Here is a 17,089-nt window from a genome sequence, read left to right as displayed (position 1 = left end):
TTCTTCGTATTTCAATTCCCTGCTAGTAAACCAAGGAGGATAATATTTTCACCTCTTGGAAACATTGGAAGGTACATTTTTTTTTTTTTTTTGGATTCAACTTAATACAAAATGTTCAGAGAAATTTTTTTTTCATTTGAAAAATGTTCATGTAGTTACTATTTGATTATTCTTTTTTTCTTTATGCTTCAAATGCATTTAAATATTTTAATCTACTGGGAAAATGGTAGACGACTTTCATTCCCATCACAGGTCTCAAATCATTCCTTTTCCATTGCATTTCTCTTGTTCACCAAGCTGAATGTTCCCTCTTTATCATTCAAAACTCAACACTGAATTACCTTCTCATGAAGGACACCCCTCATGCAAAACTTTTGAACGTATATGTAGGAACAGGGTTCTGATTTATGGACAGTTCTTAAGCTTTACTTTAATTTTCCTTTTATTTCCATTGACAGCAAAATTTTCTGGAGAGTACAATCAAGATAGTGTATTCATAGAAATAACATTAACAGAAGCTTGGTCATAAATGAGAACAGTCATAATAACGATCTCCTTTACCAAGGCATTCCACACAGAGAGATAACAGCACAATAATTAAAAAATTTGTCGTTCGTCACACAACAGATACAAAAGAATTGCAATAACAAAATCATAATTTTAAAAAACGTTCTTATACTAAAAATAAAAGCAAAAATATGAGATCATGCACTGGAGACAAAAGCTAAAAGTGAATAGTTATAGCAAAAACATTGCAAAACATAAAAATGTTCAAGTATCGTGAGAGGACAGGGGAAGATTCAAACAAAACAGTTTCAGAATAAATCAATTCCATTTACTACCCTAGGAGGGACACTGACACCATGGTCTTTGTCCACAAATACTTTAGGCTGTTAGAATACATACCGTTACCCATTTAAAGGACAGAATCCATTTTCTTGGAGTGTGTCTACTGTTACAAGGATGGAATGAAATTCATTGTTTCCCTTGGTTACAAATAGACACTAATACTTCAGGAGAAATATTCTCGAGTATAGGCCAGTGTGATGCCTTGGAACAGTAGGGGCCGGGGGGGGGGGGGGGGGGGGGGGTTGGAAAACATTGACTCTAGCCCTATTTTTTTCATCATGGTCTGTGAAAGACACTTCATAGTCCTGAAATGAAATTTCACCCCATGTCTCAATTTTGCTGAAATTGAACCATCAGAACTAGCAGAGAGCAGTAAAAATAATAATTAAGTGGCTTGACGTTGTCATTGATGCTTCATTTTTTTAAAAAGTATCGAAAAAAGAAACTGGATCACTTAACGAAACTAAGAATTGCATAATGCTTCAGTGGGGTTGTTCGTACAGCAACAGCAAATTCTTCCCCCAACAGAACTCATCTACACAGTGCCTTTACACTTTGTGGTCGAAGACTATATCATATTGGAACAGTGGCTACTTTCTACATGATTAGGAAAGACATGTTTGTCATGGGAGTAAAAAAATAAAATTTGTCTGTTAAATTACACATAAATATAAGGTACAAATGTATTTTTAAAATACAGATTAAAATAATCACACTTGCATCGTGTACATACGAAAATACAGTATTCAATATTCAATATACACAGACACATTTATGATAAATGCAACTATTTGGCAATGCCAGTTCTCTCAGGGTTTTCTCTGTCCCCGATTTCCACACACACGGAAACAAGAAGGCTTCGCTAGCATCTCCTAGCTCTGGCGAACGTCTTGAAGCAGTTTGTTAATCTCCGCCACCAGCTCGCTGGCATCCATGAGTTCGTGTTTCCCGTCGTTGAGATGGTTGAGCACATTATCAAAATCATCTTCTTCATAGTTTTCGGGGATCTCCTCCATGGCCGGCAGCCACTTGGAAGAAGGCTGCACACTGGAGTGAGTTCCAAGTGGGGGCCCCGAGTTGTTGGCGGGATTCTGAAAATGTGTACTAGCTGCCCAGGCTGCCACGCCTTGTGGGTAACCCGCAGTCTTGGCTGGCAAAGGCGCCTTCCGCCGTTCCAGAGAGTTGGAGCGATCCACCTCGGGACACTCGGAGCAGGTGTCCAGGGAAGGGGGTAGGAGGCGCTGGAACACGCTGCTCATTTCCGAGAGCAGAGAGGACGTGCTGGTGTCCCCGGAGTCCTCCTCGTTTGGGGAGTCCTTCCCAAAGGTGGAGAAACTCTTCTTCTTCTCACCAGAATCTGCAGGCTGGGCGTCGTCCTCAAGACTCTGATGGGGGTGCTGCTGCTGGGGTTGTGCTGGGAATTCTTCCCCCGGGATGAACATGTTACTCCTATAGTCAGAGGACGGCGAAGGCAGAGGCGGCATCCAGCACTGGTCAGAGTGTCCCAGGACCCTGCACTCCTCCGTGCAAAGCCTCATAGCTACACCCAAGGAAGACAACAGGGATTCATCGTCATGCTTAGCATATCTCAAAATGGTAGAAAAGAATGCAAGTTTAGTCTTAAAAAAAAATAGGTCCCAGGACCCTGCACTCTTCCGTGCAAAGCCTCATAGCTACACCCAAGGAAGACAACAGGGATTCATCGTCATGCTTAGCATATCTCAAAATGGTAGAAAAGCATGCAAGTTTAGTCTTAAAAAAAATAGGACACAGTTTTAAACTACTACCGTGATGATACCCGTTATTTTACACGTTAAATGGACTAAAGTTATGGCTTTAATCTGACTATCAGTTAAATGGACCTCTTTTTCCCCCCCTGTTTATAAAAGAACAAAAGGAAGATTATGACTCACATACTTCTCAGGAATATTATTTCTGCTACTCAAGTAATGAGGAAATGGATTTATAGCTTACACATGAGGATGACTGAAAAGGAGCAAAGGTATGGGTGGTGGGATATTTGCTGGACATAAATTCTAAAATCCCCAGAGCTGTACGGTGAAATCTGTGATTTTAGAATGCCACCAGATTAATTTCTGAGTAATACCTATGAGTAGCCTTCTGGATATTGGGGTCTATCTGACCAACTTTACTTTTAATGGAGGCATTGGGAATATAACAAGCTATCAGGTCATTATACTTAGTAAATTCTCTCAAAGGTATTTTGGATTATTTATTGATTTGTTACTTAAAATAGCAGTGCAAATTGTCCTCAACTACTGGACACCTATAGTTACTCTATTCAGAAGTCTTCTTTTAAAGGTTTGGAATTCAAATAGATGGAAAAGTCACCAAAACTGAAGAATATACAAAATCCATTGGTTAGCTCTTCCAGTTGTTTCAATGTCTGATTGGAATTTGAGTGGCCATGCTCATAGAAAATAATAGATGATATTAGAAAAGCAGAAAATAAAGAGGAGAAAAATTTCTAAATTTGACAAAGGCAATAACTAAACTACAATAATAATAATGAAGGAATGCAAATAATAAATGCTATTAGAAAAGCAGAAAATAAAGAGAAAAATTTCTACATTGACAAGTGCAATAACTAAACTACAATAATAGGAACGATGAAGGATGCAGAAACGTAAAACATACTTCACAAATCATTTATCTCTTTCAGTGACAATTATGTCTCTTCGGCATCATGATTTTGCTTTAGAGCAAGTGACAATGCAGAAAATGCAAAGTAATTATCTTACATTTGAACGAAACTGGATTGATAATCAACCTTAGCTATCTAGTCAGAGCTTACTCTTTAGATCTGGCTATTTAAGCAAGGTTTCTCTTCTTCCCAAATTATTGCTAAAAAGGATGACACTTGAACAATGCCAAAGCCCTTATCAGGAGAAGCAAGTAGTGTCTTGTGTTTATTGTTGTATCCCTAGCACCAGGTAAAATGTCTGCATAGAATAAGAATGCACTATATATTTTCTAATTATCAGGGAAATGCAAATCCAAACCACAATGAGATATCACTTCAAATCTGTCAGGATAACTACTACAAAAAAAATAATAACAAGTGTTGGCAAGGATGTGGAGAAATTCGAATACTTGTCCACTATTGCTAAGAACACAAAATGGTGCAGTCACTATGGAAAACAATATGGAAGTTCTTCAAAAAATTACAAGGATAACTATCATATTATCCAGCAGACCCACTTCTGGATACTTATCCAAAAGAATTGAATTCAGGATCTCAAAGAGCTATTAACACTCCCTTGTTCACCGCAGCACTATTCACAATAGCCAAGGTGGGAAGACAACCCGAATGCCTACCAGCAGATGAATGGATAAAGAAAACACAGTATTTGCATACAGTGGAATATCATTGAGCCTTAAAAAAAGAAGGAAATTCTGCAATATGTGACAACATGGATGAACCTGGAGTACAATCTACTTAGTGAAATAAACCAGCCATAGGACAAATATGGCATGATTCCATGTATATAAGGTGTCTAAAATGAACAAATATATAGAATCCAAGAGTGAAATGGTGTTTGCTAAAAGGTGCATGTGCAGGGGGGTGAGAAAATGGGGAACTGCCAAACAGTGGGCATAAAGTTTTGGTTGACCATAATGAAAAAGTTCTAGAGATCTGCTATACAACATTGTCCCTATAGTTAAGAATGCTGTATTCTACAATTAAACATTTTTAAGAGGGTACATCTCATGTTAAGTGTTATTATGCAGTAAAATAAAATTTTAAAAAAGATTAGTATGCAGAAAAAGAAAGGCGAAGAGTAAATGTTTCCTCTCAGAAAAAAAGAGAAATAAAGGACTTTGTTAAAAGGGGTGGAAGTCCCTCCCCTTCACCACTAAACCTTCGAGATAATTTGGTTTTATACCTCATCAATTCTGGACCTCATTCCTTAACAGAGAAGGGATAATCTGTGGAACAAAATCGAGAACAAGTGTTCTGAAGGAGAAAAGGGTCTGATTGGTAGGAAAACTAGAAATACACAGAAAGTAGAAAAAATGCAGGAACAGCAGAACTAACTATGGGTAAAAGGAAGGGCAAACACCCAGAATCCTTGTGTGATTTTGCCATGAAGAAAGCACACTCTTTTAGCATATCATTTCCTATTTAAATTTAAATAAAGATGGATGATTTAAGAAGAAAAGCATGTTTAGATTTACTGACGGCATGCATTTTTACTGCTGGGAAATAATTACTATTGTTCATCATTTATGTGGACAAAACCAAAAGGAGTTGAAAGGAACTGGAATGCCTTAATAGCACTGAGGTTTTCTCAGCAGTGAAATAGCTATCAAAGTGGTAATGAAGTTTTTTCCCTAATTCCCCGGGTCTCTGAAAATGGAAAGGAGATCCGTCTCTCTTGTCTTACACGCATCCTGTTGGAAGGACCGGAAACAGGTCTGATGATACCTTTCATTTGTTTTCCGGCCTTTGACCCTGTGGGAAGGACTTAATTTTTTGATTATTTGATTGGCTTTGTTTTCTTTTAATATTTAATGACAGTGGGGGAAAATGGAAAATTTACATAGGCTTCTAAGAATCCCGAGTATGATCAACTTTCTAGAGACCCGAATACAATGAACATGCAACCAAAAATACAATCTGGATGATTCAAATGATGGTATATGTCCACAGGTAATTTTGTTTACAGGAATTTTTTAAAACAGGGAATGCCATTTTATAACTTCACAACAAATAAATGGAACCCTGAGTATTAAATAATAAATTAACATAATTTTTTTTAATTCAGAAAATAGGAAAAATTGAAGAAGACAGGCTAATAGAGAGAATATTGGCAAAAATAGAGATAAGAAGGTAGTGGCACAGAATAGATCATTTCTGTTTCAGTGATATGCTCAACCTTTTCCCTGGAGACCCAACTATTTAAAAACATTCTCAGTGTACATATAATTCAGAGCCACAGAGGTCTCATACCACACCCAGTAAGTCAGAACTTATTGGCAAGTGGTGCATATGGCTAATCTTTCTGTCTCTACTTGAAACCTGCCAGGTGGTTACATTTCCCCTGGGAAGGGGAAGGCTCGAGGGAGCAGACAACTCTTCTTTCCCACTATATGACTTTCAATTTTGTGACTTACTATACTTTTTAGGTAGGACTCGACGTAAGAAGAAGAAACGAAAAATATGTGCCGAACTTCCATCAAGTCATGAGTTACTGAATAACCAATCAGTTATCTATTCAGAGCCTGCCATATGTGGAGTGCCGCGATAGATCCCTGTCCTCAAATGGTTTCAGATCTAGTTCTGAGTCTAGTGTAACAAATGAGGCCCCAGATGCCCAGTTTAAGTGCCAGCCTATATGATGCTAAAGGCATGTCAAGAAAAGGAAAAAAAAAGAGGCAAAGCGGAGACTAAAGTAGTTTAAGACACAAACTGTGAGAGATGAACAGGATTCAGATAGACACAGTGAAGAGAACCCAGTTTTTTTTTTCCAGGTAGAAAGGCAACATGAACAAAGGATTGACGTGGAAAGATGGTTCCGACTATTGCAAAAGATACGAAACAGCCCAAAATGAGAGTTAATAAGTTAGGAGTGGATTTTATTGGCCTTGGCATGCCAAGGGAAGTAGTTTTATTAGGTGTTGCTGGGCAACAAAAGTCAATAACTGATTTTAAGCCAAAAAAACTTTAAATTAAAATGTTCTGAAAAAGTTGTTCAAGCTGCATAAAAGAAATATTTGACAAAGGGAGGAGGTGCTAGAGAGTGAACCTCAGCTTGTACGCTGGGCCAGTAAACGGGCCCTGGAAGAATAGCCAGGACCCGGATACCAGCCATGACGATGGACAGAACTTGGAATTAAAGAGAAATGTCGGAGTAAAGTAATCACCAATGACAGATTAATGAAAAGTGGAATGAGCTCGGGAAAGGAGTTTCACAAGAAACAATCAAAAGACCTTTATAAATCACACTGGTGCCGCTAAGACATTGGAAAAATGGAGATTCTGCAAGTAGTTCAAGATTTTGCGCTGTAGCTCAAAGTTGAATGAGTAAGGAAGAAAGCATGTTGACAAACATGAGCTAACGGGCAAGAATGCTTGCTGATTTTACTGCTCAGAATGCAGGATATTTCTGTGGGAATTAATAGAATGAATGACCAGAAATGACCTTGTTGGCAGGCAATGCAACATAACATAATCTATATTTGATCACAGTTTAATGCAGAAAACCAGTTGGAATAAGACACTTAAGTCCTAAAAATACACATGCTTTTGAAAACTGCACTGATTTCTGTTAATGGCATTCAGATGTGGACTTACATTTTTTTTTTTTTCCTACTTGGCCTGTTTCCTGGGAATATAAGTTTACAAAGCATGAGCTGCCAGAAAGAATAATAAACCAGAAAACGGGTGAAGTATCATCAGAAGGATGGTCATAATTAAAGTAGCTCTGCACAGATACTCAGTATACACGTAACTTTCTACACCAGCCAGACACGAAGAAAGCTTAAAATATTTTATAAGTCACTGGGAATATCCTGGCGCTCTATGCCCCCTGAATGCTTTCTCCACATGGAGGCAGGTAGATAGTAAGAAAGAAATGTATCTACAGTGAAACAACATCATACACCAGCAATATAACTCTCCCACCACACGCCCAGAGTAAGTATGACTGTGCAAATATGGAATGTTTTGAAAGGGTTGTCTGTATATTGAGCGGTATCATTGTTGATAATATAAAAGCAAAACTCCTAACTTTGAACGAAATGTTAACTTAGAAGGAGCCTAAAGCTACTCACTAAATAAGACTCACTATTACCTAGACTGTATATCTACCCATTGTTTCCTCAATGTCTTTATTAACATGCATTTTTATTTTATTTTTTAATGCAAGCATTAGATAATTCTCCTGCCATGAACATGTCTGGTGTTGGTAACTTTGAAAGAATGAAAGAGAAGTCCTGCCTTTTTCTAAAACAGGTCAGCTAATATAATTATACAATTTCAGAATTAAAAAGTACTTTAGATATCATTTAGGCCCACAAATAAAAAAGTTATCTCAATAGGGAAAGGTATTTTCCTTTTAGCTGTATCAATATATTATAATTTCAGGGGAGCCTGGTGGGGGGGAGGTCCGTTGGGTAAGTTTCTGACTTCGGCTCAGGTCATTATCCCACGGTTTGTGGGTTCGAGCCCCACATTGGGCCTAGAGACTGCTTCCGATTCTGTGTCTCCCTCTCTTTGCTCCTCCCCCACTCACACTCTGTCTCTCTGTCTCTCTCTCTCTCTCTCTCAAATAAATAGTTAATTTTTTTTTAAAAAAGAACTTACATAATGAAATACTGATGTTATGCCCGCTGTACTACTTTTCATTTGAGAAATCACATTATTCAACATTGAGGACCAATATTCAAAATTAGGGTTCCATCAACATCATGGAACCATAGAAATTTAGCCAGCCAGCCCTTTCCTTTCATTGGTAAAAATAATAAAACTGATTCTCTTTGAGCAAGTTTTCTGAGGCTGTATGTATCCCACTGGATTTTCAGAGATTTATTTTTTTCCTTGAAATAGGGAGTTTCTGAATAAAACAAAGAAACAAAGACACCACTGTGCAAATACTGGTTCTTATGTACATTGTAGCCCTAATGCCAACAGAAATCCTTTCCACACATTCATCCTGCCACAGACACGATATCTATGACTGTAATAGCATAATGAAATAGGCAGTATTTAATCACTTCGTAGAGGACAGTTAGACTTCAGAATATAGGAACAAATCCATTACTAAACTTATTTTTTAAAAACCTGTTGCTTCATTACTCTTAATAGGTTGGTATTTAAGAGTATGGGATTGGTTCAAATCTCACCTCTACCATGTACAAACTGCCTGATTTGGGATACATTTTTTAACGTTTATAAGCTTCAGTTTTCAAATTAAAAAAAAAAAAAGGAGCACTACTCTTGTCACGACCCCACTCCACATTCCTGTGCGGAAGCCTTAGGAGACAGGATGCAGGTACAGAAGTCCTCAGGGGCCCCAGGTAAGCACGGGGACATTGGTGGTCACTCTTGGTGGCAACAACTACCACTACCACTAGGACTTTCTACGCAGTGATTTTGCCTGCATTTCTGTAGCTCTCTGAAGCCCCCTCACAACTCGTTCCAAAACTCTCTTACTTTTCTATATTTAGAAAAGAGATATTGGATGGAACTCAGACGGCAAGTAGTTTTGCTCTGCCTTTCTTTAATTTATCAAATGGCAGGCACTTGATTAACACTCAGCTGATCAGATTCAGTGGAGTTTAGGAATGTAAGTAGCCAGGGTGACGTTTTTATGTGTTCCTAAGAGTCGATTGAATATTACAGTCTCTGGTAACGGGGTTGCTGCAGTGATATAGTCAGTGTTTACCCAGTTGGTTCAGACAGGTTCTACTGCACAGTCAGAGAGGGGGTCTCTACGGAAAACGTGGCTTTTAACTTCCCAGGGTCTCCTCCATCTGGCTACAGACTTAACATTTCCCTTGTAAACGCGTGTGCCTCTTCAACTACCGTGCGGGTAGGAAATGAACGGTGGCAAAAATATTCTGTGCTTCCCACCTACAAAGCTGCATTCTTTGTCCTATTTTTGGTGATTGAAATGTACCATTCCCTAGTGTATTTTAATCTCTGATTCTGTGAGTGGGTTCCCATCACAGGAAATTTGTGTCTTCCAAATTATAGCCCAGTTCACCACCAAGCACCAAAACAGGCCGTTTGAATAACAACAACCACCCAGTAATTTCATAGAGTTGCTCAAGAGTATCCTGTGGCAGCACTGGATGGGGCAGGGAGAGGAAGGAAATAGTGTGGCTCTCTATCCCCCTCTCCCCACTCCTTCCTTCTTGTCCTGCTCCGCTCTCATGCTTACCCCTCCTCCACCAACTGCCGTGTCTGAAGTTTAAGAAAATAATTCTGAGGGGCTCCAGGTCATGTTCAATGCTAATAGTGTACAGATGACAGACGCTTCAGTGCAAAGGACAAAGAAAAATGTAAGCATGGGAGAAACTGTGCACTCCATGGGTGTAGCAGATCTGAAAGTAAGAATTCATCATCTATCACCACCCTCTTACCTGCTGGAATTCTTCCATCTGTAAGGAACAGGTCACTGAATCCTTCACCCAGCAGCCTGTCTATTGGTGAATCTCGCCCCAAATCATAATCACTGTCTCCTGCTTCACTGTCACCACGGCCACTGTCTTTCAAGCTAAATTTGTCCATGTCTTGGAGGGCATATCTAGAAAGATAAATCAGGGAAAGTACGGTTTTTACTCTTTAGCATTCACGCCATTAGAGACTCAATAGGTAACAGGGGGATAATTCATACCTATAACTCCTGGAATATTTGTTTCCTCGAAAACTTGGCCTTGGTTGATACTGCCCCTGGTGAAGCATTGAAAGAAGCTGGGAGACCTGCTGGAAACCAAACACACAGAACTGATTTCTGGAAACAAACCCCCTAATACTCACGAGCTTAAGCAAGGAAAAACAGTTGCTCACTGCTTTTCATCCTGATTAATTGAACATGTTATCTCTGTTTTAAAGATTTACACATGCTGGAATGTGGCAGACGATGCAGCCAGGCACTACACACAACTGAATACATCCCGGAGAGGCTTGAATGATCTCATACACTGCTTTTTTTTTTTTTTTTTGAAAGAGAACTCCTTTATAAATAATAGTCTGAGTTCCTTTATGTTTTAGTTCAGGTTAAAGAGATCCATTATAAAAATACATGGAAAATATTGTAAGATGCAACAATCTAGCACATGCAGTTAAAATAAGGTCAGAAAAAATTCAAAAGTTGAACAAATACAACATGCATTCAGATGGGATTCTGGAGGCCTCGGGTTTTTGCTGGTGCTGTTGTTGTTATCTTTTGGCTTTTTTTTTTTTTTTTCTGAGTAGAAGCCACAACTGTGAGAATGAAACAAGTCCCTTTATTTGTGGCTTCCAGTATCTTAATCTGGGAAGGAAGGGTATTCTAATTAGATAGTCATTTGGGAGATTCACATTTATTTTTCAATACTATGCATCATACATGCAAGCCCATTCTTTAAGAAAAACAGAACAGCATGCTAAACTATGTATACTTGCTACATACAGGTGATATACCTTGTATCCCATTTAATTCGGATATTGTTAGTATTGTTTACTGCTTAAAGGAGACACTTAAGAACTAGCACATACACAACCTCTGCACACTAGCAGCTGACCGTGTCAGTGAGTTGGTACAGAGTGCGATCTTACCTCAACGGCAGGAGTGGCATGGGTGAGTTCTAGTGAGAAATTCTCTGGCACGTGGTTGGATGAGATTGTCACCAAACTGTTGAGGGACTGGTGACTGTGGTGACTCTGCCGGCTGCCCATCTGCCCTCTTTCCAAGGTGGGGGATGAGGATGGAGACGATCTGTGATGAGATCTGATGGGCAGAGTGCCATTCATTGTAGGCACCAATGTGATGTCCCCTTTGTGAATCTGCCGGGATGGCCTTTTTGGGTGGTGCTGGTAAGTGGATTCTGCTACCCTGCAGTTGTAGGATCTAGTGTCTTTCTTTTCTCGGTTACACCTCGTTGCAAACAGCACCATGATAACCAACAACACTGCACAAATTGCTCCTAAGGAAATAATTATAACCATGGAGACATCCAAAGATGCCTGGCTGACTGAGGTCATTGCTGTACTTGTCACTGACTCTGCATATTCAAAGATCGTACACTTCAGAAGGACTTTGGTATGCAGCTGGGGATTGCCTTTGTCCTGGATGATGACTGAGAGCTCCCACTCGGTGTAGGAAACAGATTCCATGCTTACGTTGGTGTGGATGTCACATGATCGTGGATCGATTAAAAAGATATTCTCCTCGTTGCCTGCTATTATGGAGCAGCTGAGTTCAGCATTCACACCGGAGTCTCTGTCAATTGCCCTTATTCTTGTGACATGAAAGCCACTTTCAGCCCCTTTGGGTATGGAGATTTCTGCAGTATTATTGCGCAGAGCAGGCCCTATAACCACAGGGACGTTGTCATTTTCATCAATGATGGTGAGCACAACTGTGGTATTGCTTACTAGTTGCTTTGGACTTCCTCCGTCTCTTGCTTCAACCACGAAAGTGATCTGACTCACTTCCTCATGATCAAAGATTCTGAGGGCATAGATGGCTCCATTAGATGGGTCAATGGTGACATAGGTAGTTATGGAACTGCCCAGGATAAAACTCTCCAAAATGGTATATGTAACTTGCCCATTTTCTCCAAGATCAGGATCTGTGGCCGTAACGGTGGTGATATATGCCCCTGGTGAGTTATTCTCTGAGATTGCAAATTCATATCGACTTCTCTGGAAGTGGGGTGGATTGTCATTTATATCATTGATCTGAACAGTAAAATGTTTTACTGAAGAAAGACTGGGTGTCCCCTTGTCCTCAGCGATTACAGTCAAACTGTACTCAGATCTCTTTTCTCTATCCAGTGTGGCATTTGTCAAGATTAAATAATTGTTTTCATAAGTCTTCTGAAGTTTAAAGTGACCATGTCCGTGAAGCTTACAAACTATTTCTCCATTCAGCCCAGAATCCTTGTCCTGAACCCTGACCAAAGCAACAAATGTGTCAATGGGATCCCCCTCAAAAATATAAGATATTTCTTCTTTTCCAGGGGACATGAGGTTTATGTTGATTTCAGGTTTATTGTCATTAACATCCACAACCTTGATTATAATTTTGCAGTGAGCTGGGATTGAATTTGGGCCCAAATCTTGAGCCTGAACATCAATCTCATAGGATTTGGTGATTTCATAATCCACTTGCTTGAAAAGAGTCAAATGTCCTTTTTCTGAGTCAATTTTAAAAGTCTCTATAATTTTGGGAGACACATGACTGCTGAAGGAATATACAATTTTCCCATTAGCGCCCTCATCTGGATCTGTGGCGTTCAGGTCAAGGAGCAAAGTGCCAACGGGGGAGTTTTCTAAGAGTTGTATTACATAAGACTGCTGCTCAAAAGCAGGGCTGTTGTCGTTGGAGTCGGAAATGCTTATTTTCAGTATGGATGAGCCAGACCTCTGAGGCACCCCCATGTCTGAGGCAGTGAGCTTAAGCTCATAGCTTGACTTCAGCTCGCGATCCAGCTCTCTGACCACTATGAGTTCTGCATACTTGGCTCCATCGGTCCTGGTGCGAACCTCAATACTAAAAAAATCATTGGCAGAGAGAGAGTAGGTGTGGAGGGAATTTTCCCCAACATCTGGATCAAATGCACTGTCCAGGGGGATGCGCGTCCCAACGGCCGCGCTCTCGGATATCTCAATAGGTATGACAGATCTTGAGAACTGGGGAGCATTGTCATTGATATCCAGCACTTCGACTTCGATATGGAAAAGCTGCAGATGCTCGGTGGGTAGAGTGATCACATCAAACTCTATGGAGCAGTTCAAGTTTTTCTGGCACAGTTGTTCGCGGTCGATTTTAGCCCCTATGCTGATTTCTCCGTTATCCTCATTTACTACAAGGAGAGGAGAATTCCCCCTTTGCATGGCTCGGAAACGAACGGTGGAAGGATTAGGTAGCTTAACTAAAACATCAGCCACATCCTCTGATAGTCTTGCAATCACTGATCCAACCCTCTGCTCCTCATAAATCCTGTATTTCAAATTCTTGCCCAGCACATCGCAGTTGAAAGACACCGTCAGGAGTGCAAAAACAAATCTAAAGTGCATTTTAGCATTCATTTGGCACCTCGGTCAGTTTGGGAGACTCCTCACACAGACCAAGTTAAAACAGCAAAGCAATTCCCCTCAACTTCCTTTGGCAACTTAAAGCTAAGCTACGTTTGGTACTTGCCACTTGAAAGCGTCTCTTAATAACACAGCACAGCAATTAACAGCTCGCAAACTTTGGGTTTATACACACCGTGTCACGACTCGCAGCTCTCGTCGGCGCGGAGTCCGAGCCTTGCATTTGTCCTCACCGCAGGCAGAAGAGGGTCACCTCCGCGCTTCCCTCCTTGTGTTGTCGGAATCCATCGATTGCAGGGTGCCGGCAGAGGCTGCAGTGAATCTTTCTCCAGCGATGCTCTCTCCCTTTCTCCGCGCGGCTGCAGACTAAACACCCGTGATTGCTGACTCCAGTCTAAAATCTGTACAACTTCACTCCAACTCAGACAAAGCTCTCTTGCCCGGCGTGTGTTGAATCGCTTCCAGCCAATCAGCGTGCTTCCAAATCAAAAGCTGATGGTGTCCCCAAAGCGAGGGCGGTCGCCGAGAGTGGAGGGTGGAGAGGGAGAGCGAGCGGCGAGGAGGAAGGCGGGGGCTTGGGGAGGGCGGGGGGGGGGAGGGGGGGCGGCGGAGAGCCGGGAGGAGGGCCGGTTGGGGGCTGGGGGAGGAGGATGGGAGCCGCTCCTTCGCTCCGCTCCTCCCTTCCTCCTCCCCACGCCCCCCTCCTCCTCCCAGTCTACTGCATTCACTTTCTCTGAGCGTGCCACGACAAAGGGGAGCAAATTACAGAAGAAAAACTTTAAATCAACTTCTGGTCGCCTTTATTTAGTTGGCATCTTAAATTGTTCTGGTTTTCTTAATTGCCCTTTCTTCTTCCGCAAACATGTAATCATCTTGCTTTTCATAGTCTTTAAGTACTGGTTTAACTTGAAATACCTCTAAGTGCATTTTGTTGGTGAAGGAATTTAATAAAATTTGAAAACTTGCTTCTAATTATGCTTCTCAGACCGCCCCCTTCCCCTCCCCCTCTGTAAATGCTTGGGTCTTTCTCCTGTGAGCACAGGCAGATTTTCTTGGGGCTCTGTTTTAAAGAACAGAACAAGTAAGGAGGTTTCATTTTCTGTTTTTCTTTCATCTTTATTCTTTGAAGATAAGAAAAGGACTATTTTCCACTCTTGAATTCTCTTAATTAGCAAGATTTAAAGGAACACCTTAGGATTTGAAACTAATTACCGATATAGTTCTACCATCTATCACTTTTTTCTTTGAGTTGGGGCAAAATTGGCTATGATATTTCTTTGTCTTGTACTTCAAAAAATCCTATTTGCCTTCAGTAAAAGACATTTCATGCTTTAGCATGCCAGTTTCTACCAAAAGGTTTTCTCTATACATGGTGAGCCTTCACAATGTAGACTGGGGGGGGGGGGGGGGGACCTGGACCCTGTAGTTTACAAGTCAAATTTTTATAATATATGCATTATTTATGAAAGCACTTTTCAGATATGTATTTTAAGAACCCAAAGCTTGTTTACATTGAAGAATAAAATGCCTGAGCCGAAAATTGCATTGTGCGTGCATCAGAATGCTGGGAAATGTCATGGGAGGCTTGTGCTTTATATCCGGGTCACAGAAACTGATAGGGTATTCTTATTTGAAAATATGATTATTTATGATATTCTTTCTGCTCTACAATTTCTTTTAAGTTTATCATCACGGCTCTATTGCTGCTTTTTTCTTTCTTTCTTCTTCTTCTTTGTGTGTGTGTGTGTGTGTGTGTGTGTGTGTGCCTCTTGCATTATTCCTCAGCTGTCTTCATCCACTTGCATATTTGCTGTTTCGCATAATCTCACTGTCACTTTTTTCCATTTATTTTCTCCCACTCTCTATTTTGCCCCCCAGAAACATATAAAAAAGGTAATTTTCTGATTTTTCCACTTTGCTTACTCTCAGCAGAGCTCAGCTAAAGTCACTAAGAAGGTTCCTTCCAAGAAAGAAAGCAGAGGACTCCCAGCGTGAACTCTCCTTCTTTTTAGGCATTCAAAAGCATTTTATAAGCCATTGTCTTTTTTCCCCCTCCAGAAACCAGCGCTGTGTGGCAAATTGTGCAGAATAGGAATGCCTATAATGAATGTATTTAGCACTGGGTCACGCTGATGAACATTCTGCCCCCATGAATAATACTGTTTTACAAGGTTGTAGCCCTTTCAAATTGCTGATCCCCAAACCCTATAGGCAAACTAGGAAGACTACCACAAGCAACTAGGACTTTAGAAACCCATAGCCATCTGGCCTGGATCTCTAACAAGCTGAGCCAATAATTATATCAATGCAGGCTTTAGCGAACCCCTTTGCAAACACCAAAAGAGCAAAGAAAGGAATTAGTGACTATTCAAAGTTGGGGTGAGAATTCAAAGGTAATCTCATTCCATTAGTTCTAGGAGAGTTTTCTTTGTGGATTTGATAAGTCTATCCCCAAAATCTCTAAGGGCCATAGACTTGATTACCTTAACGTAGAGGACACTTGTCCCGAACACTTAAGAAGGAAAAATAAATTTAAAAATCTATCTTTTATTTTTGACAATGAGTTTGAACCGAGTTAATCCTTGTCAAACCAGCTTCAGATTACCACACTGAAGTATTTAGAATAGGTTGTAAATTAATATATATTGTACTCATAAAGAGTGTGTTTCTATGATCAGGTCTTGGAATTCTTTCATGGAGGATGGCTTTTTTTCACTTGTGATATCACTCTCATCAAGCACCATTTCATTTGCAGCTTACCAATCGGTTCCTGAGAAGTTATATATATCTACTTGATAGCCCTGGGCTTTTGATTTCTCCTTAGGATATACTCCTGTGTTTCCAAACTCATTTGCAAAAAGTACAAAATAGGAAATAAATCTTGCACTTTTGATTAGCTTCAGCAGTTCAAAATGTCCTTATTTGGTAGCCCTGAAAAGAATGTACAAACAAAACAAAACAAAACAAAACAAAAGACACTGCTCTCCTGTCATTTGCTATTTGTCAAACAGTTTGTATTAGGGGAGAAAAATGATAAACGTCTGTTAGTTGTCATCTAATGATGATTTGATTGAACTTTCTCTGTCTTCTAGAATTTTACAAGGTCATGAATAAGTAGTCACGAAGAAGTTTAGACCCTCTAAAATCACATCTCAGATACCCAGAGAAGAAGGATTGAATGTTCCTTGAAGTCCATCCACCTTCTAGATGGTAGCCTTTGTTGACAAAGGGAAGAGATGGCTCTGCTTCTGGAGGAATTCTGAGTGATGTTAGGCATGAGGACAAAGGGCTCCTAACTCCCAGAGGAGAATCTTGGTTATTTCCATCCTGTTGTGTATGTTCTGCCCCCAATGTTCCTTTCACCACTTCAGCCCAAGTTGGCTGAAAATTGCTAAACTAGAGAAAAGATACCAGCTGACATTTGCAATACATCCTGTCATTTCTAATAGGAGTTTTATTATGCCATTT

The 17,089-nt window shown here is 40.3% G+C and overlaps 1 protein-coding gene across 2 annotated transcripts; it reads right to left on the bottom strand.

Annotated features, from left to right (window-relative positions):
* Positions 1-424: 424 nt before the first annotated feature.
* PCDH18 (protocadherin 18) lies at positions 425-14,020 on the bottom strand. Of its 2 annotated transcripts, none has more exons than XM_047857451.1 (4): positions 11,138-14,020; positions 10,215-10,303; positions 9,961-10,124; positions 425-2,389 (listed from the first exon to the last, which is right to left on the bottom strand). In XM_047857451.1, the coding sequence occupies exons 1-4, from the start codon at positions 13,613-13,615 to the stop codon at positions 1,722-1,724; spliced, it is 3,399 nt and encodes a 1,132-aa protein (XP_047713407.1). In that variant the 5' UTR covers positions 13,616-14,020; the 3' UTR covers positions 425-1,721. The 2 variants fall into 2 exon arrangements, with proteins under 2 accessions (XP_047713407.1, XP_047713408.1); XM_047857452.1 differs by having other exon boundaries at positions 10,215-10,300.
* Between the last annotated feature and the right edge of the window lie 3,069 nt (positions 14,021-17,089).

Source organism: Prionailurus viverrinus, chromosome B1 (assembly GCF_022837055.1).
Source record: "Prionailurus viverrinus isolate Anna chromosome B1, UM_Priviv_1.0, whole genome shotgun sequence".
Classification (NCBI taxonomy): domain Eukaryota; kingdom Metazoa; phylum Chordata; class Mammalia; order Carnivora; family Felidae; genus Prionailurus; species Prionailurus viverrinus.
Note: the sequence above shows the minus strand (reverse complement) of the source record. Positions and strands in the feature narration are given on the sequence as shown.

Coding starts and splice junctions, on each gene's coding strand:
- PCDH18 (XM_047857451.1), bottom strand. CDS start 13,615: ATGAATGCTAAAATGCACTTTAGATTTGTTTTTGCACTCCTGACGGTG. Junction 10,304..11,137: donor ATGCCACTCCTGCCGTTGAG/GTAAGATCGCAC, acceptor TTTGGTTTCCAG/CAGGTCTCCCAGCTTCTTTC. Junction 2,390..9,960: donor AGATGGAAGAATTCCAGCAG/GTAAGAGGGTGG, acceptor CCTTGGGTGTAG/CTATGAGGCTTTGCACGGAG.